We start from the raw sequence: 16,574 nt of genomic DNA, 5'->3' as shown, positions 1-16,574 counted from the left end.
AATACAATTGTCTGAAGCAGTGATTCATCACTGACAAAGTATTTTTAAAAGGAAAAATGCAAATCTTACCATTTTCTCCTAGTTATATCCTTCAAACATAGGCCCTAATGGTATTTTTTATTATGTTGTGTAGATGCCTTCACACGCCATCAGCATCTCCATGCAGCTGCAGCTGTACAGTAAGCTATTATCATTGGTCCTATATCGGACAATGGACTGTTTGACCACTGAATCCAGCAGTGTCCTCCATAATATCGAAGTAAGTGCTCATCAACGTCTCGCATCAACATGTGATCTGTAGTTTAATTTAAAGATTAATTATTGTGCACCTATAGCACTCCACGCTGTTATTAAAACATAGCATACCACAGGAAATTATGTAGCCTATTGTTAATAAAATGATGTAATTGTTTTTTTGTTTTGTTTTTTTGTACAATTATGTAATTTTAGTGTTTATCTCCATTAATGCGAGTGGAGTATTTAATGTAAATGTGTATATCGACATGAAAACAGAGTTTAAAATCCTAGTTTACTTCATTACTTTTCTCACTCCAGGAAAAAAAAATTTGAACGCATGGTCTAGAATGTCCGTGCAGGTGCGTGTGTATTTACGGCAAGTTTGTTTTTATTAAATCACGATATGTGCATGGAAAAAATGTGTATGCATGTTTCTATGCCCATTTTGTGCTTACGCAACGTTTATAAATAAGACCCCTGGTATGACTGAAATCAGGGGATGAGATGATAATTAAAATGTGTGAAAATGACCATGACACCACCTAAACTACAATGCCAGTGCAACTTTCAAGGTAATAATGTCTGACCATTTGTGATCCGTATTCCTACTGTAAAATGAGGTAGTACAAATATCAACTGCTTGAATGTTTATATTGCTGCAAAATGTAAACTATATTACCTCACAGGGTATCCAACTACACACCATACAAACTCATGTAAATCGATATATTCTATATTGCAAATCTCAACTGCTTGATTGCTTTTAATCGCAAAATGTAAACTTTAATATCAACAGATCTAATCTGTTCAATACGACGATAAGGCATTAAGATACTGAGTTACTGACACCAACAATTTCACAAATTTCTATAAAGCTCTAGGCTACAAATCGTTTACTCACCCATGTTGTTCTAAACCCATAGAAATTTGTAGAACTCAAAACACAAAAGAAGACATTAGGTAGAAGCACAGACATTATTTACATTCATTATTTTTTTTCTGTACAGGTTTAGAATAACACAAGGGCAAGCTGTTTTTTTTTTTACGGTTTGCCTTCCACAAATAACTCTAGCAGGAAGAAACTAAGTGTGATTTTATTTATTTATCCATCTTACATAACCAAATGTGGATTCTGAAAACCCTTTCAATGGCTACTTGAGTTTTAATGTCAGGCTGAAGCAGACGCTAACAAGCACTGAATTAAGAGGGTTAAAAAGCCTTTCAAAACGTGAGACATTCAGGGGACTGGGGTCTTTTAAAGTGCTACTCCTTAAACATTCAAAGCCTGAAGCTCAGTGTGAGGTAAGTCCCTAAATATAGCCTAGCCCTGATCGGCGTAGACTTCACGCCTGACCTTTGGGCTCTGCTCTCTTCCACACAGACAGGACAACTCATGTAATGCGCTTCTGCAACACAATGGATCAAAATGTCCCGAGAGAACAAATGCGCACTGCTTAATCGTGCTCAATGCCACTCGTCACAAAAAGCCAAACCTGATCGCTAAGATCTGGCTTTGAACTCCAGCAGTTTCCAGCCGACAACCGCTAGGCTTGTAGATGACAGCTAAATAACAACACTAAACTCGCACACTGCAGGTTAGCACTCACACTGTCGCAACGCCTATATGTACTCCGCTGGCTGCCGTAGAACGACATGCCGTGTTCCGGTTTGTTGTGATCGAAGCTAACAGCAGAATGTTGCTGTCATGCGCTTGGTTCTTGACGTTATTATTAAGTTTTGTGGGACAACATGTCACGTTTGCATTGCAGGACGTTACTGCTGATTTATTTGGCCAGGAGAATGTTGGTACAGTAGCGGCGTTCGGTGACTTTAACTCTGATAAACAGACTGACATTTTCATCATCAGGAAGCGTAAGTGCAGTTCTGTTAGCTGACGTTAAGATTATTAATGCCTCAAAATCATCCCTTTTAAGCTGAAATTAAGTAACGTAAGATGCTGCTATTGTACAGTATTTGAGAGTTTTAATAAGATGTCCGGATGTTTTGTATAACATAGCTCTGTCATATATTGTTCTCAGTGACAGGGGGTGTGACAAGATGCATCCTCTGTACTCTGTTTTTATGTAACGTTAACGTTACTGTTTATTTATTTGTGTTATTGGTGCTGAACACCCTGTTTCTGTGTTATTTCATCAGAATATTGTTTCTTTCAGATTCTGAGTTGGTGATTTTCTTGGCTGATCTTAAAGCTCCTTATTTCAAACCTAAAGTCCATCTGACTAAAGAGGCTTTCCCTAGGTAAGAATACACACTCACACACACTAATAAAGCCTACTGTATCACGTTCGTTACATGAATTTCTAAGGCTTCTAAAATTATCACTTGATCAAAACCTTGCCAAAAAGCACAATCTTCTGTATGCCTTCTGCCACCTGACTGACAGTTCATCACTTTAACTAAGTGACCAGACTTTTATCACAATTCTAAAAAATGTTGCCGCCTTTTGTCAAGTGTGTATTTTTTATTTATTTTTTGTTACTTTTAGCTAGTAAATAAAAGAAAAACTTTGTATTATTATCAATATTTAAATTAAACATTTACTGGACTGAAGCAAACTAGGATTACTTCATTATCCATTTTTTTAAACATTATATTAATATTGTGTGTATCAAATAAGGTAAAACAGACTTTAAGAATGTTAATTTCTCTCTAATATAACTGTATTGCATTGCATTATGTTTTGTATATGTTGTATATGTTGAGGTTTGATCATAAAACAACATATTGTTGAGAGTCATTGACAACTTATGTCTGCTGCTTACAGTCTGCTGTACTGTAACAAAAACATAACTGATTTACATTACAAGCTATTAGAATTTCATATTTAATAACTATATACTTAACAACTTCACCAAATAGCATATTTTTGGTCAGTTTGGGCCTCTGGATAAAAATGAAAAAAAATAAAATAATAATTTGTGTGTGAGCTCCATATTATCAATATATCATATTGTATTAGCCATAAGACTAATATTTCATATGTCATGTTTTGTAAGAGCTCATTGTGTTGATTTTGCCTTGTTCATGTGTTTCTCTGGCTCTCTTAGTGACTTCAACATAACTTGTGTGGTCCCGGGTGATTATGATGGAGACTCTCAGATGGATGTGCTCGTTACCGGCTACCAGAAGGACCCTTTCAAACAAACAGTCTTCATCTTCTGGGGGCATAACCAAACCTTGGGTAAGGTCATAAAAAAAAAAAAAAAAAAAAGAAATAAAAAAAAGTGCTTTCTGTACATTACACTGGCTCCAGTTGTTTGGTTTATTCAGTATTTCTGCCTGATCTGATGGTCTAACAGCTATAGAAATGATGCTTCAGCAGTGATTTGCACAGTGAATGTTATCTGTTCTCTTAAAGACCAGAGTGAGAAGGTAGGACTGAACAGGACCTTTGATGATCAGCCCCTGGTCATGGAGTAAGTGCAGTATATTCTTTTTAATTTAAGCCGGGCTTTGTGAAAATATTGTTTCTATATATGATCTTGATCTTAAACACCTTGCCTTAGGGAATTATGGTACAGTTGTGACTTTCTGCTGGCTAATATCTTAAAAGCAGACTCTCAAAATTGAATTGAAATAGCAGTCCACATCCCTTTAGTGTACATTCCCTTGTAAAGGTTTCTGCTTTTTCCGAGGTCTAATGCTGCTTCCTCTTTTCCACTACAGCTTTAATGGGGACATGATTCCAGACATTTTTGGATCTGTGGATGGTTCGTCAATGGTTTGCTATCTCAGGAGTAGGTAAGACTGCTTTCCTAAATGTGCAATAGCTTGTTTTTGGTTATTCTGTCTGTGTCAAGAAAACAAGTGTACGGTGTATAAAGCATGCTGTTTTATTGTTTGCCAGGCAACTGAAATGTGAGAAGGCTCTCAACTTGACAGTCCAAATGCGCGTTCCTCATTCCAATGCTTTCATTGACCTTAACAAAGACTTCACCGCCGGTGAGTAATGCTACTGTGGTCTTTCCTTCACTCTGAAGTCTTTTGAAGTGTCAGGGAAAGTATTGCAAGGTTCTGCTGCTATGTGGACTGATTTAGAGATTCACTCACTAGTTCTCTATTCGGTAGCTTTCAGATTGCATTTCTGTAGAAGCCTTAATGAAGCCCATTCGTCCTACACAACTCTGAATGCTGCTTGATTTATTTATGGATTAGGAATGCTAGGAATACTTCTTTGCTTAATAACACATCAGACACTCAGGTTTATTAGATTAGACCTGTTTCATATACTGCTTTTCAGAATAATATAATGTGAAGTAACATATCTATATAGGTTCATTCCGTGTCAACTCAACCGGTCCCCGGCTCAATTTTTTGGATTTTGCTAATATCTTTTCTTAAGAAAGATAAACATGTATAGTAAAGAAAATTTATATTTTTCATCGATAGTTTTATGATTCCTGCCATCATGGGTGAGTTATAACTTATGACAAATGTAGGCAAATCAACTGCAGTCTGAATGTAGCCTGTCACAACGCTGTTACATTTATTTTTTGCATAAATAATGTCATTTTGCTGTCCTGGTGAAAGGCTGTGTCATCATTATAACCATTGAAGTCAGAAAAGTGGTTGTGCATTTCAGCATCCTCTTTATTGCCAGGTGCCTCTGACTCCTGATGCCTGTGTGTGTGTGTGTGTGTGTGTGTGTGTGTGTGTTTTCTGAACCTGTTTAAATCAAATGATCTCTCAAGAGCTGTTTAGGAATTCAAAGACGTTTTTAAGGGTGAAGAGTTTCCTCTTAAGCTTGCCTGTCAGTCACATAAAATTGACTGTAATAGTCCTGCGCTTCTAAAGGCTGGAACAGATTTAAATGCTCTCTTGCAGAATCCTGTCAAAGTCTTACTGTCCATTAGTGTAGTTGAGGCTTAGATTGGGCATGTGTCTATGTCTAAGAAAGGGTAAAGAGGTCAAAAAGTAATTCACTACAAACTCCATTTACCCATACTAAAACAAAGCCCCTGAGCTGCTATAGCACTTATCTCCCACCCTCTCGGTGGGAGCCTGGCATCAGTGCCACCCCCAAACCATCTGGAGGCTGTTCTGCTGCCACACAGGCAACCGTGCTGTTGGGTCTGATTGGCAGACAGGACCAAGAAAGCCTCTCTGGACCTCTACAGCTGCGAGAAAATCACAGCAGATTAACAACAGCCCAGGAGAGAAAAAAAGCACACCCACGACAAAATCATCCACCACTTACTCTACAATTATGGCTGTCTGCTCTGCTGTGGCAAGACTTGGTGTGAGGAAAAGACCCTAGTGATGGTGAGTGGAGGCTTTCAAGAAGAGATCTCAGAAGAGCTGGAACTGAATGCCGTGTCTTGTGGCTTTTAGAAGATGATTTGTTCTTTTTTTTTAATTAACATTTAAATGGTCATTTTTGGGTGGCTGGTGTGATTTGATTGGGGATATCAGGGAGAAAACCATACTTAATGCAAATAATTAAATGCAAATAAGCATATAATTGTTCACAGTTTGACTAGCAAATTTAGTGATCTTTATCTACTTTTAAAATGGACAAATAAATGACTAATAAATTGTTCAAATATGGGATTTGTATTCAAAATTTTGGGATTGGAAAGAGGTTTTTGAGAGAAATCTATTATGCTCAGAAAGTTATTTTAAAATGCTTTGAAAACAGATATAGAGTGAAATATTACAAAGTTAACAAATTTAAAATGTTTTATATTTGAATATATATTTTACAAATATTTTATTCCTGTCATGGCAAAGCTGAATTTTCAGTCCTGTCACATGATTCTTCAGAAATAATTGTAATATACTGATTTGGTGCTGAACAAATTATCACTGTTGAAAATGTTAGTGTGGAAATGGTGATGGTTTTTATTGAGGAATCTTTGATCACGTCTAGTGATTACCTTCAATATTTTTCTCAATTGTATCTGTAAGTTTATTGAAACTAGTCAATTTAATGTAAAAATTCTTCTTAAAATACATTTGAATGTAATATTATTATATTCATCAATCTATTTTATGTTCAATAACTACTAATTACTCTGCCTATGTAGTTCACTGTAATGGTACTACATCAGTGTTTAATTTTAAGAACAATTTAAACAAGGACACTCTTGATGTCAAATGAAAAATGATTATTCTTAAACAAAACCACCGCCGGCCACCCAGTATTCATATTTATCTTATCTATTTCTGCTCTTCCTTTTGTAACAAAGTTTGTCACGTGGAAGAACATTGTTCAAATTATTTTAAGTTTGAATGAATGATGAGTAATGATGAGCACTTCAATGAAGGACCTCTTTTGAAATCATATTGACAGATTGTCTATACCGGCTTCATGGCCTTTCACTGATCACTTTATATTGCTTCTCAGATAAGACATGAATTGTTTCCATGCATGTCCTTTCTGTGAATGAACAGGTGAGGGTCACCATCAGGTCACAGCTCAGATTCCGGTCACACATTTGAAAACGTAACACCCTCCGAATGGCTGCATTAACTAGAAGACATGAAATTACATCCACCTAAGTGTCACTGCACCGTTTAAGCTTTAAAAAGGTGAAAGTTCAGCCTTCACCCTGTCTCTGAATGCAACATCTCCCTCTCGTTTATGGATCTACAGGCTCTGCATCTGATATCTGGTCCTAATGGTTTATTAAAATGAACAACCAACAATTAATTGAGACAAAGGTGAATGATTAAGGCCAGTTAAATGTGTCTCTAATGGGCCTTGCATGAACAGCTTTGATGGCTCAGGTAAGGCTAATGCACAGCCAAAGAAGCCGTGAAGAGAATGGCAACAAAATAAGCATGGAGAAGCCCCATATATTTAGTAAGTCCCTGTTGCAATTTTTTTTTTTTTTTTTGATGCATCACTCAATCAACATGGAGATGCCTCTTGCATCTACTCCGCATTTTCTTCTTCATAATGTTCTTGATAACCCACAGATTCAGAATGTGCAGCCTTGTTGAAAATCGGGAGTAATTGCCAAATAATTATAAATGTCATTATGCGCAAATATGCACAAAAGACACCAATTCTGCTTTCTAACTGGTTGCTAGGCAACCTTGCATTGCAATGCACCAGACTGCAGCCAATTAGACCTGGAATCTCTCTGAATATGAGCAGCGAGTTAATTGTCGTGCAATGTAAAGGAAACAGATTTTCCACATTAGGGGACTGCTGAAGTGGGAAGTTCATCAAATCATTATCTGCGGCAGTCCTCCAGACTCTCACTTGCACATTTAGGTTACATTAGGCCAAATGCCCGTGATTGTGCACCGTCCTTTTATTGTTTTTCCTATCGGACTTTAATGCCTTTGCATTTGTGGTGTGCAAAAAGACACAACAATCCAATCAAGCAACCAGATTTTGCAAAAGAAGATGCACTCTCTAAAAGGGATAAATTTGGACCTATCAAGATTTGGTGTCAGTCTCATTGTTGGCACCCTAGAGACGTCTGCTAGATCTGCAAAACATAGCAAGTGGATAACACAACGATTGGGAGTTTCTCCTTGTACAGACCTGGCACAGCTTTACTGACAAATAGCCTGAAACAATGTGGGTAGAGATCTCATTATTTTTCAATATGTATGTCTTCTTGCTGCCTCCCGTTTTTATAAGCAGTAAACATGCTCTGAGGAACAGAGCTGATATATACTGCCTTCCAGACAGTTGACAGTATATCAAAGAGCTAAATTGTAACATTTACATGATAAATAAAAGTCGAGGGAGCAGATTTGTCGCTGAAGTTGTCCCGCACAGTTGATGTCCAATGTTAATCTGTTCCTTTGGGGAAATAGTAGGCATAATTAACAATAACAGATAAGATTGCGCCACCAGATCTAATTAAGTTCAGTGTGTATTAATCATGCATTTTTAAAAAGGACCGTGACTTTATTTGTCCTTCACTCAATTAGTGGCTGTAGCTAATGGAAGAGTCTGTTTAAATGGATCAGCATCCCAGAAGACTCAGTTGGCTCCGATTCGTTTTCTCCCACTCTCTGTGTCTTCGCTTTTCTCCTTCACTCTCTGCCACCCCAGGGCCAGTTTTATCCACCCACATGCTTTTTTTTGGCATTTTGTTTGTGCTCGGGGTGCTTGTTTAAAACTATTATGATTACTTGCATAATGCTGCTGCGTTGTCACAGACTAGACATGTACATTTATATTCAGAAACTTGTGCAAAACATATGGAGGCGGAGAGAGATTTCATAATACATACATCCTCTTGTACCTGATGACATGCAGACCGTTCCAAATGTGTGATGTCTAGGGATAGTTCACCTTCATGCCATTCCAAGCCTGTATTCTTTATATAGAAAGAGAGATTTTAAAGATGTTTTTAAGGACAGTTCATAGTGGCTATGTCTTAAAAAACTTATATAGTCCATGCTGTACAAATTGTGCGATGTGTTTCAAGTCTTTACCTAAATTCATTCCTTCAGACTTAATGTTACCTCTAGAAGGTTGCATTCTGCATGTGAATGTCACTTTATTGTACCATCCCAAAGAGGCTTTTAAATGACCTGCCCAACTCTATCCGAACAGCTGAATCCTTAGCTATCTTCAAAAAGTTTATTCTTTAAAAAAAATAACTTGCCCCTTTTAGACTTGCACTCTATTAATTTATTAACTGCTTGTTTTCTTTAAAATAATAATAACACTAGCTTCTCTTATTTTTCTATTCTCTCTATTCCTTTTCCTTTTTTTATTATACAATTAACAAAAGCAAAAAGGCCTCTAACACTAACTTGCTCTGTTATTTTTCTATTCTATGTTTCCTTTTAATTATATAATAATTTAATAAACCTTGCTATGTGTAATGCATTAAGCTAACTCAGACTTGTTATAGCACTTGAGTATCATTGCTCTTTTGTTGATTTTGATTGCTTCCATAGTCCTCATTTGTAAGTCATTTTAGATAAGTGTCTGCTAAATGACTTTAGCATTTATACAATAGCTTTGTCACCCTCTATAATATGGTATTATCATGTGATTATTATTTTTAGTCAATCACAACTGAATTTTTATTATTGATTTCCTAATCTAGTCTCTAAGTTTACTAAATAATGTGCCTTTATTATGTCAACGGGTATGCAATACATGTTTTTTATATATATTATTTTAATAATTTTACAAGTCGATCAAGTAGCTGAGCCAAATGTTTACCTTGTATAAATAAGGTTACATTTAATCTCTGCTAATTCCCACATTTTTTAAATGACATCCATCATAGCAATTTTCCTGTTGTTAAATAAGATATTTAAATATTAAGCATGAGCCTGCTCTGTGATCTGAGAACCACATTTCCAGGTTTGTAGGAAAACACAACTCCCTCTTCCACCACTAAGAAATCATCATCTGAACCTTTCAGTTTCATCTCTGAGAAACCATGCAAAATTATATTTTTACAGATGTCCCACGAGAAACAATTACTGTCTGAATCAGGCTGAAGACATATTGTGATCAGATCACTGAATGTATTTGGAGGTGGTCTGAGACAGATTTTGACCAGATATAATGAAGATGTAAATGCAAATGCATATTTGTTATCCTTACTCAGCTATATGCAGTGCAATGAGGTTATGCTGCTGCAATTAATCAAGTATGTCAATTTGATAGTTTTGCTCTTGCAATGTGAATAAGACAACAGAAACTGTGCTCATGCAATTTATTCCCCCAATTTAATCAATAATATCGGATTCATTTATCAAATAGCAAGCTGTCATAATGTAAAAACTCCATAATCACGAGAAGAATGAGGGGGGAAACGGCGGACATTCAAATAAAACTTTAATGATGAGAAAAAGACAAATAAAGCCCAGGCCTGGTCCTCTCTCGTCCTTCACTGCTGTCGCTCCTCTTTTGTATCCTTCCAATCTCCTCTGTGGGACTCGAGACCGGTGGGTGTCACTGATTTCCAATCACTCCACCGGCCTCGCTCCATTCCCACAGCTCTCGGCCCTGCCCCACTCGTCACATACCCCCATTGCCCCTCGCAGGCTGGGGGGTACCTACCCTCTGTGGGAACCTGGATGTAACAGGGGAGGTGTGGTGGGTGCCCTGGAGGTTGGTGCAGGACAGGAACAGGGTGGAGCAGAGGAGGACCTCCAGGGTGGTTCTGGAGACTCGGTAGGCCATGGCGATTTGGAGACTTGGGGCGGCCATGGCGGATCTGGAGACTCGGGGGGCCATGGCAGGATTGGCTCCGAGGCCGTGGCTCCAATCCCCGCCTTGGCCTCTATGGCTGGATCTCTACTGTACAACCCCCACCCCCCCAAATACTTGGGAAAACTTACCTGGCTGTATTCGGGCTTGGAGCCGACACTGGAGCAAGCTGGGGTTCAGGGGTCCTCCCTGGGCCCGTTGGGGAATCATGAGCAGGGAATCAGTAGCCCGCCGTTGGCTCGTCGGGGAATCAGGAGCCCTCCCTGGGCATAACTGGCGATCAGGAGCCTCTTCTGGGCATAACAGGAGATCGGGAGTAACAGAAACAGGTGTTGAGTAATCAGTGAACCTAACAAGAAAAGGAAAATGACCAAATAAGGAAAAAAAAAACTCAAAAGTAACAGGAGAATGGCAGTCCATGATTGTGACACAGATAAAGTTAACACAACCTCTTATGTAATATGTAAATGGATTTGGTCTGGCTAAAAAAAGAATCAGATGCTTAACATGTCAATGCCATGTTTAAGGGAGTTATAGTCTTGAAATAATTTTGTTTGTTGATCTTCATTGACCTGTGAATGTTTGACGTAATTTTTTTTTTCTGCATGTGCATTAGTTAGATGTAGGAAATATTAAGATGTGACATTTGTAAACAGTTCTCTGCATCCCACAGATTTGCACATCATGTGACTGGAAAGACTTCTTATTTTGTATTCTAACAAAAAGCAGGCAGACACAAATAAAATCATGTGAGTGGCCTGAGCATCTAAGCTTGTTAGTGAAATAAATTGGGCTGCTTTTCCCATTGCTCTGTCTTCCAGCATAATATGAGCGAAATGGAATAAGGAATATGTGGGGTTGGCATAATCTCTTCCACTCCACCTATGTTGTTCTCGTAATGGTTTTACAAGATTATATCCCCTCAGAATAGCATCTCTCCATTTTATGCCAGTGCCGTCATGCTCATGAATGAAGTGCTTTAAAAAAAAAAAAAAAAAAACAGGGTTAGAGAAACGCGGCGGATTTGTTGGCTTAGATATTGGCTTATGCAGCATCTATTTATAGACTCCAGTTCTTCCATTGCTCTGGATTCAATGCCCTGCTTCAACACCAAAACTTTTCCTCTTTTCATTCCCTCTCTGTCATCTCGATGAAGTTTTGTTTCCTCTGAGATGAAATTCATTCAGTATTCATTTAGCATAGTTCAATTCTCTTAACACACTGTAAAGACATCCTCAGCCTGGGAACCGCCGTAGATCTACAAAATGTAGGTGACGCATACGAGTCTGTTAACAAGCTGAAACTGGATGGTTACATGAAAAACCTTTTGAATCTCTGTTATCCTTAAAGCCAACTCACTGAGTTTCATTATATATTTTCTATACAGAGAGTTTATGTCCTCTGAAGTGCATCTCGAGTCAGAAAATTAAATGTCAGGATGGATTCATAATCAAGATGCATAAAATATCCCATGTTTTCTGAGCTAAGTTTTTTTTTTAAAGGAAGAAGAGACTGTGCTTGTGGTTGTGGCGTCTTGCAGAGTGAATGACTGACCTTGAGAAAGAGTCAGTTTTTTCTCATGCTCTCTGTCTCTTTTTATTCGTTTGTTTCCACCTCATGGCCTGTTTGAAGTGAATTGTGCTCCTCACTGATCATATTGGACCACGCTGTGCTAATCTCATAGGATATAGCCTGTGGCCTTCTACCAGAATGATGGAGTGACTTTGTCAGCATGACTTCAGAATTCAAGATGAAGTCTTCACAGGAATGTAATTACAGATTTGTCGAACGGTCACTGTCAGGCCATTACCATGGTGTATGCCTGAGTCCAGGCTCAAGGTGTCATCTGCAGAGTTAAAAGCATTTCACGTCTGCCGTCTGAATGTCATTTGGTCAGGGTATCTGTTTCATGGATGAGTGACATGACTTTTTCCTGATAATGTCAAAGGCCGTCCTCGTCTCAACTGGAGAAGAGAGGTTAAAGACAACAGAACCTCTGAGAACTTCTCTGTTGAGATGACAGTCCGAAATCAAAATCTTGTGTTCTTTTAACTTTGTTCTTCCAGGTCTCTTTAGAGTCTTTCCATTCCACGCCATTCTGTCGTAAGCCTCTTCATCAAAGTCTCATTCACCTGTCCTGCTCAAGTTTTCATTGTCTGATCTCATCTATAGCATTTCGGACCTTAAGGACAGCCTAGCTTAGCTAGTTGACTCCCTCAAGGGAATTAAAGATAGAGTCATGGCTAGTTGGCGAAGTAACAGCTGTACAAATAAGCGGCATTCCACCTTTTGAACCTCAGGAGAAAGATCTAGAAAAAGCCCTGCGGCATCAGCCAAAATACATATGAGATGCACCCTCTAACGTCTTCAGACAGAGGGCGGGCTGAAGGTTTTCTTGGTGCTAGCACTGGTGGCATGATTTGTTTTGTTGAATGTTTGATGTTTCAGCTGTAGCTAAATTTATTGGGGTTACATCATGAGGCATCACATTTTTCCTTGATCTTTTGCAATGAAAGAGATCATTGTAGTGTGAAACATTCTGTAGCTTTCATAAATCAAAACTTCCAGCCCAAAATGTCTCATTCTTACATCTTTTGCCTTCACATGTATGGGCACCAAGACATGAAGAGAGAAAGCAATGGTTTTGCTCACTTTGACGGCATGGTGCCTCAAAGGCGGAGGAAGATGCTCGCGGCAGGCGAGCCGATGATAATGGAGATCATTTGGTGTGCAGCATGTCAGCATTGTTTGGAACTAATGAGAGCTCAGAAGTTGTGAATGCATCGTAATTAACTACCAATCAGTACTTTTGCCTCCCCTTCTTTATTATTTAGAGCTGATGTGCTTTTGTTTAACAGAAACACATTTCTGGCCTCCATTTTGAACATGGGCTATGCAAACATACTGGATATGTATGGATATCGTACTATATTTGTAATACTTAAAAATACTTTGTTTTAAATAGTCTAAAAAAACAGTACACTCAAAAACATTGAAGCCTAACATTTAGGATTTACTTATTGTAATTGCTTAGAAAATTTCCATCTGTTTGGATGGTTTTAAAATGACCTAATAAACTTAATGTGATGCAGGTTTGCGTGGTATAAATTAAACAAGAATGAAATTTAATAGTACTAACAAATTGTGTTAATACACAATAAGCAGCATTTGGTTAATCGTGGATTATATGTAAATCATTCTGATGCACTTTATCTTATAAATCTTGCTTGTTTCACAGTTAACCTTATTTAAACCATGTTAAGAATGATTCTAAGAATTTAAATCAGTTTTGAAACTATAATTATTTCAAATAATTTAGACTGCACATTTTGGCAAATTTAGTAGGTTTTCTGGGTGTTCTCTGCTACAAAATCTGTATCTATTGACAATCTGTATATTGGGAACAGCAGAATGTACAGTATATACTATATAGTGCAGCAATATAGTATGTATAGTTTTATGCTGTTCCAAAAATAAAATGATGTAATTTCTCTCTACAAAACAAAGTGAACAAAAGGTGTGTCTGTGTTGTAGTTTTAAACAGAAGCACTTACAGTGCTTCACGGTGTAAAGAGATCTCTCAGGGTGATTGTCAGCGGCTCTGACTATCAAAAAAGTATATGACTTGTGTGGGTGTGTGCAGGGAGTGGGAAAAAGCACACTAATTTTAACTAAAGCACATTAAATGAATGTTTGCATGATCCTCAACCAAAAACATATTGTCTTCTTTCTTTCTTTTTTTAATTGGTTAAACAAAGCAAATCTCAATTGCAAGTGCCCCGTAACCTGATTGAGTGGTAAGTTTGGGATGCTGTAGCTTAAGTCTGATTGGCTAGCAGCTGTATAATAACTCATGCACACAAACACCAAATTATCACAGCCCTGCTGCTGAGCTTTATGTTGGTTTTGGGGTATAAGGTGCTGGATATGCTTGTATCTCTGTTGGCATGGAAACCGCCACCTCTATCTGTGAAGTAGAGCGGATTTTGGGATTCGGGTCTTGGGTGATGCTGAAATATTTCACCCACATCATAGCCCTGCATGTTTGATGGAGACGGTTCGATGCACTCTGTGACTAAATCCATCATGACTTCCTCTCATCAGTACTGAGTTTGACAGGAAATCCAAGGATTAACCAATTGTGAAAGGTGTAGGCAAATGTGGTAGAAGCTAGAAATCACAATTACACTTAAAAAAAAAAAAATCATACTTTCAGTCATGGTAAAAAAAAAAAAAAAAACAGGAAATGGAAAAATTTGTGCAATTAAATATGACAAAATTACATACCAAGTGGCATTCTAGGTGTATAATAGATGACAACTGAGAATAGCAGTAAGACAGCAATGGAAGTCCATTAGATTGTGCTTCACTCTCTGCTAGAGAATCATGCTGTTGGAGGATATTACGTGTTATCTTCGAGCTATAGCATTTGCCCTCTGACTAGGAACCATCCACGGTAATGGAACAATCTTGGTGGGAAAGAAAGATTGAATGATTGTGTGAAAGTGTGAGGATGTCTTTTAAAGGATGTGACCGTGTATGTGTGAGAGTGTGTAAAAGTGAAGAGGTGGATCCTTCTGCTGACACAGGAATGAAATTTAGTTGTAGAAAAAGAAAGTAAATGGATTTTGGGTAAAACTTTAGTACAGGGACCAATTCTCACTTTTATTAACTAGTTGCTATTAGCATGCCTATTATTAACATATTGGCTGTTTATTAGTACTTAATCTGCATGACCATAATCGTACGCAGTACCTAAACTTTACACGTTAGTTAGCCCCAAAATGAAAATTCTGTCATTAATTACTCACCCTCATGTCGTTCCAAACCCATAAGACCTTCGTTCATCTTCAGAACACAAATTAAGATATTTTGATGAAATCTGAGAGCCCTCTGACCCTCCATAGACAGCAACGCAACTGAAATGTTCCCAGATCCAGAAGCATAGTAAGGACATCGGTAAAACAGTCCATGTGACATCAGTGGCTCAACTTCAGTTTTATGTTTCACCCCGAGCGTAAACAACGCTGGTTACACCAATTACGTTCTTGGGTACTCACCAAAATGGCGGATGTTGTTACTCGGGGGAGAAGAATTGTTAAATAAATTGTTTTTGTTTTTTTCTTTGCTTCGTAAAATTACGGTTGAATCACTGATGTCACATGGGCTGTTTTACCGATGTCCTTACAATGTTTCTCGACCTGGGAACATTTCAATTGCTGTATATGGGAGGGTCAGAGAGTTTTCAGATTTCATCAAAAAAAAATAAAAAAACATAATTTGAGTTCTGAAGATGAACAAAGGTCTTAGGAGTAATTAATAACAGAATTTTCATTTTTGAATGAAATAACTCTTTAACAATTGATTTACTAACTAATAATAAGCAGCAAATTGGGAGTTTATTGAGGCAAAACTCATAATTGTTTTTTTAATAGCGAGAATTTGACCTTAAAATAAAGTGTGACTGAATTTTGTTGTGGAGTATGTTGTGGGAATAGCCATTTCTCTTTAAGTCAAATTTTCTGACAGATTTTGTTTATGCAGAGCTTTTTATTATAAAGAAATCCAGCCACCTCAAGTGCAGAATCATTTATTCACAGTGAACACAAAACAAAAAATATGGAGGATTTTCTCTTATGACTATGAATGAAGTGAATTTAATGTTCTAAATATGAATAAACGTGTATTATATTTTTATTATACTGTATAAGCTTACATAATGCATTGGCAAAAGACACAAAATGTGTTTCGTGGCCTTTCTGTATTTGCTTAAAATTCACTTAGACTGCAGTATGTGATTTAGAAATGAATGTGCGCAGTAATCACAATGATTATCTTGAATAATCATGACAGGTCTACTGGCTCATATAGCAATGTTTTCTAGCCTTTTAGCAATATGCACTAAGCATCTTAAAGGGGGGGGTGAAATGCTCGTTTTCACTCAAATATCCTGTTAATCTTGAGTAGCTATAGAGTAGTACTGCATCTTTCATAACTCCAAAAAGTCTTTAGTTTTATTATATTCATAAGAGAAAGATTTACCGATTTTTCCTGGAAAAACACAACCGGCTGGAGGTGTGACGTGTAGGCAGAGCTAAAGAATCACGAGCGCCAGTAGGCTTTTGAGTTGAGCGCGTCTGGAAACTGTGACATCGTGAGGACAAAACCACCC

General features: G+C 37.7%; 1 protein-coding gene and 1 pseudogene across 2 annotated transcripts in view; one reads left to right on the top strand and one right to left on the bottom strand.

Moving 5' to 3' along the window:
* Nucleotides 1–1,142, bottom strand: part of LOC113105387 (phosphorylase b kinase regulatory subunit beta-like) — a 76,973-nt pseudogene extending 75,831 nt beyond the window's left edge.
* Nucleotides 1,143–1,835: 693 nt separating this feature from the next.
* The window catches only part of LOC113106181 (T-cell immunomodulatory protein-like), a 124,453-nt gene continuing 109,714 nt past the window's right edge, over nucleotides 1,836–16,574 (top strand). The window contains exons 1-6 of one of the 2 annotated variants that reach the window (XM_026267855.1): nucleotides 1,836–2,109; nucleotides 2,412–2,496; nucleotides 3,306–3,439; nucleotides 3,617–3,674; nucleotides 3,925–3,999; nucleotides 4,106–4,200. In XM_026267855.1, the coding sequence (XP_026123640.1) occupies nucleotides 1,932–2,109; nucleotides 2,412–2,496; nucleotides 3,306–3,439; nucleotides 3,617–3,674; nucleotides 3,925–3,999; nucleotides 4,106–4,200 (625 nt within the window). In that variant the 5' untranslated portion in view covers nucleotides 1,836–1,931. The remainder of the gene's footprint in view (nucleotides 2,110–2,411; nucleotides 2,497–3,305; nucleotides 3,440–3,616; nucleotides 3,675–3,924; nucleotides 4,000–4,105; nucleotides 4,201–16,574) is intronic. The other variant, XM_026267854.1, reaches the window with a different exon arrangement.

This window comes from Carassius auratus, chromosome 7 (genome assembly GCF_003368295.1).
Source record: "Carassius auratus strain Wakin chromosome 7, ASM336829v1, whole genome shotgun sequence".
In the NCBI taxonomy this organism is placed as follows: Eukaryota; Metazoa; Chordata; class Actinopteri; order Cypriniformes; family Cyprinidae; genus Carassius; species Carassius auratus.
This window is presented reverse-complemented; position numbering and strand designations above follow the sequence as displayed.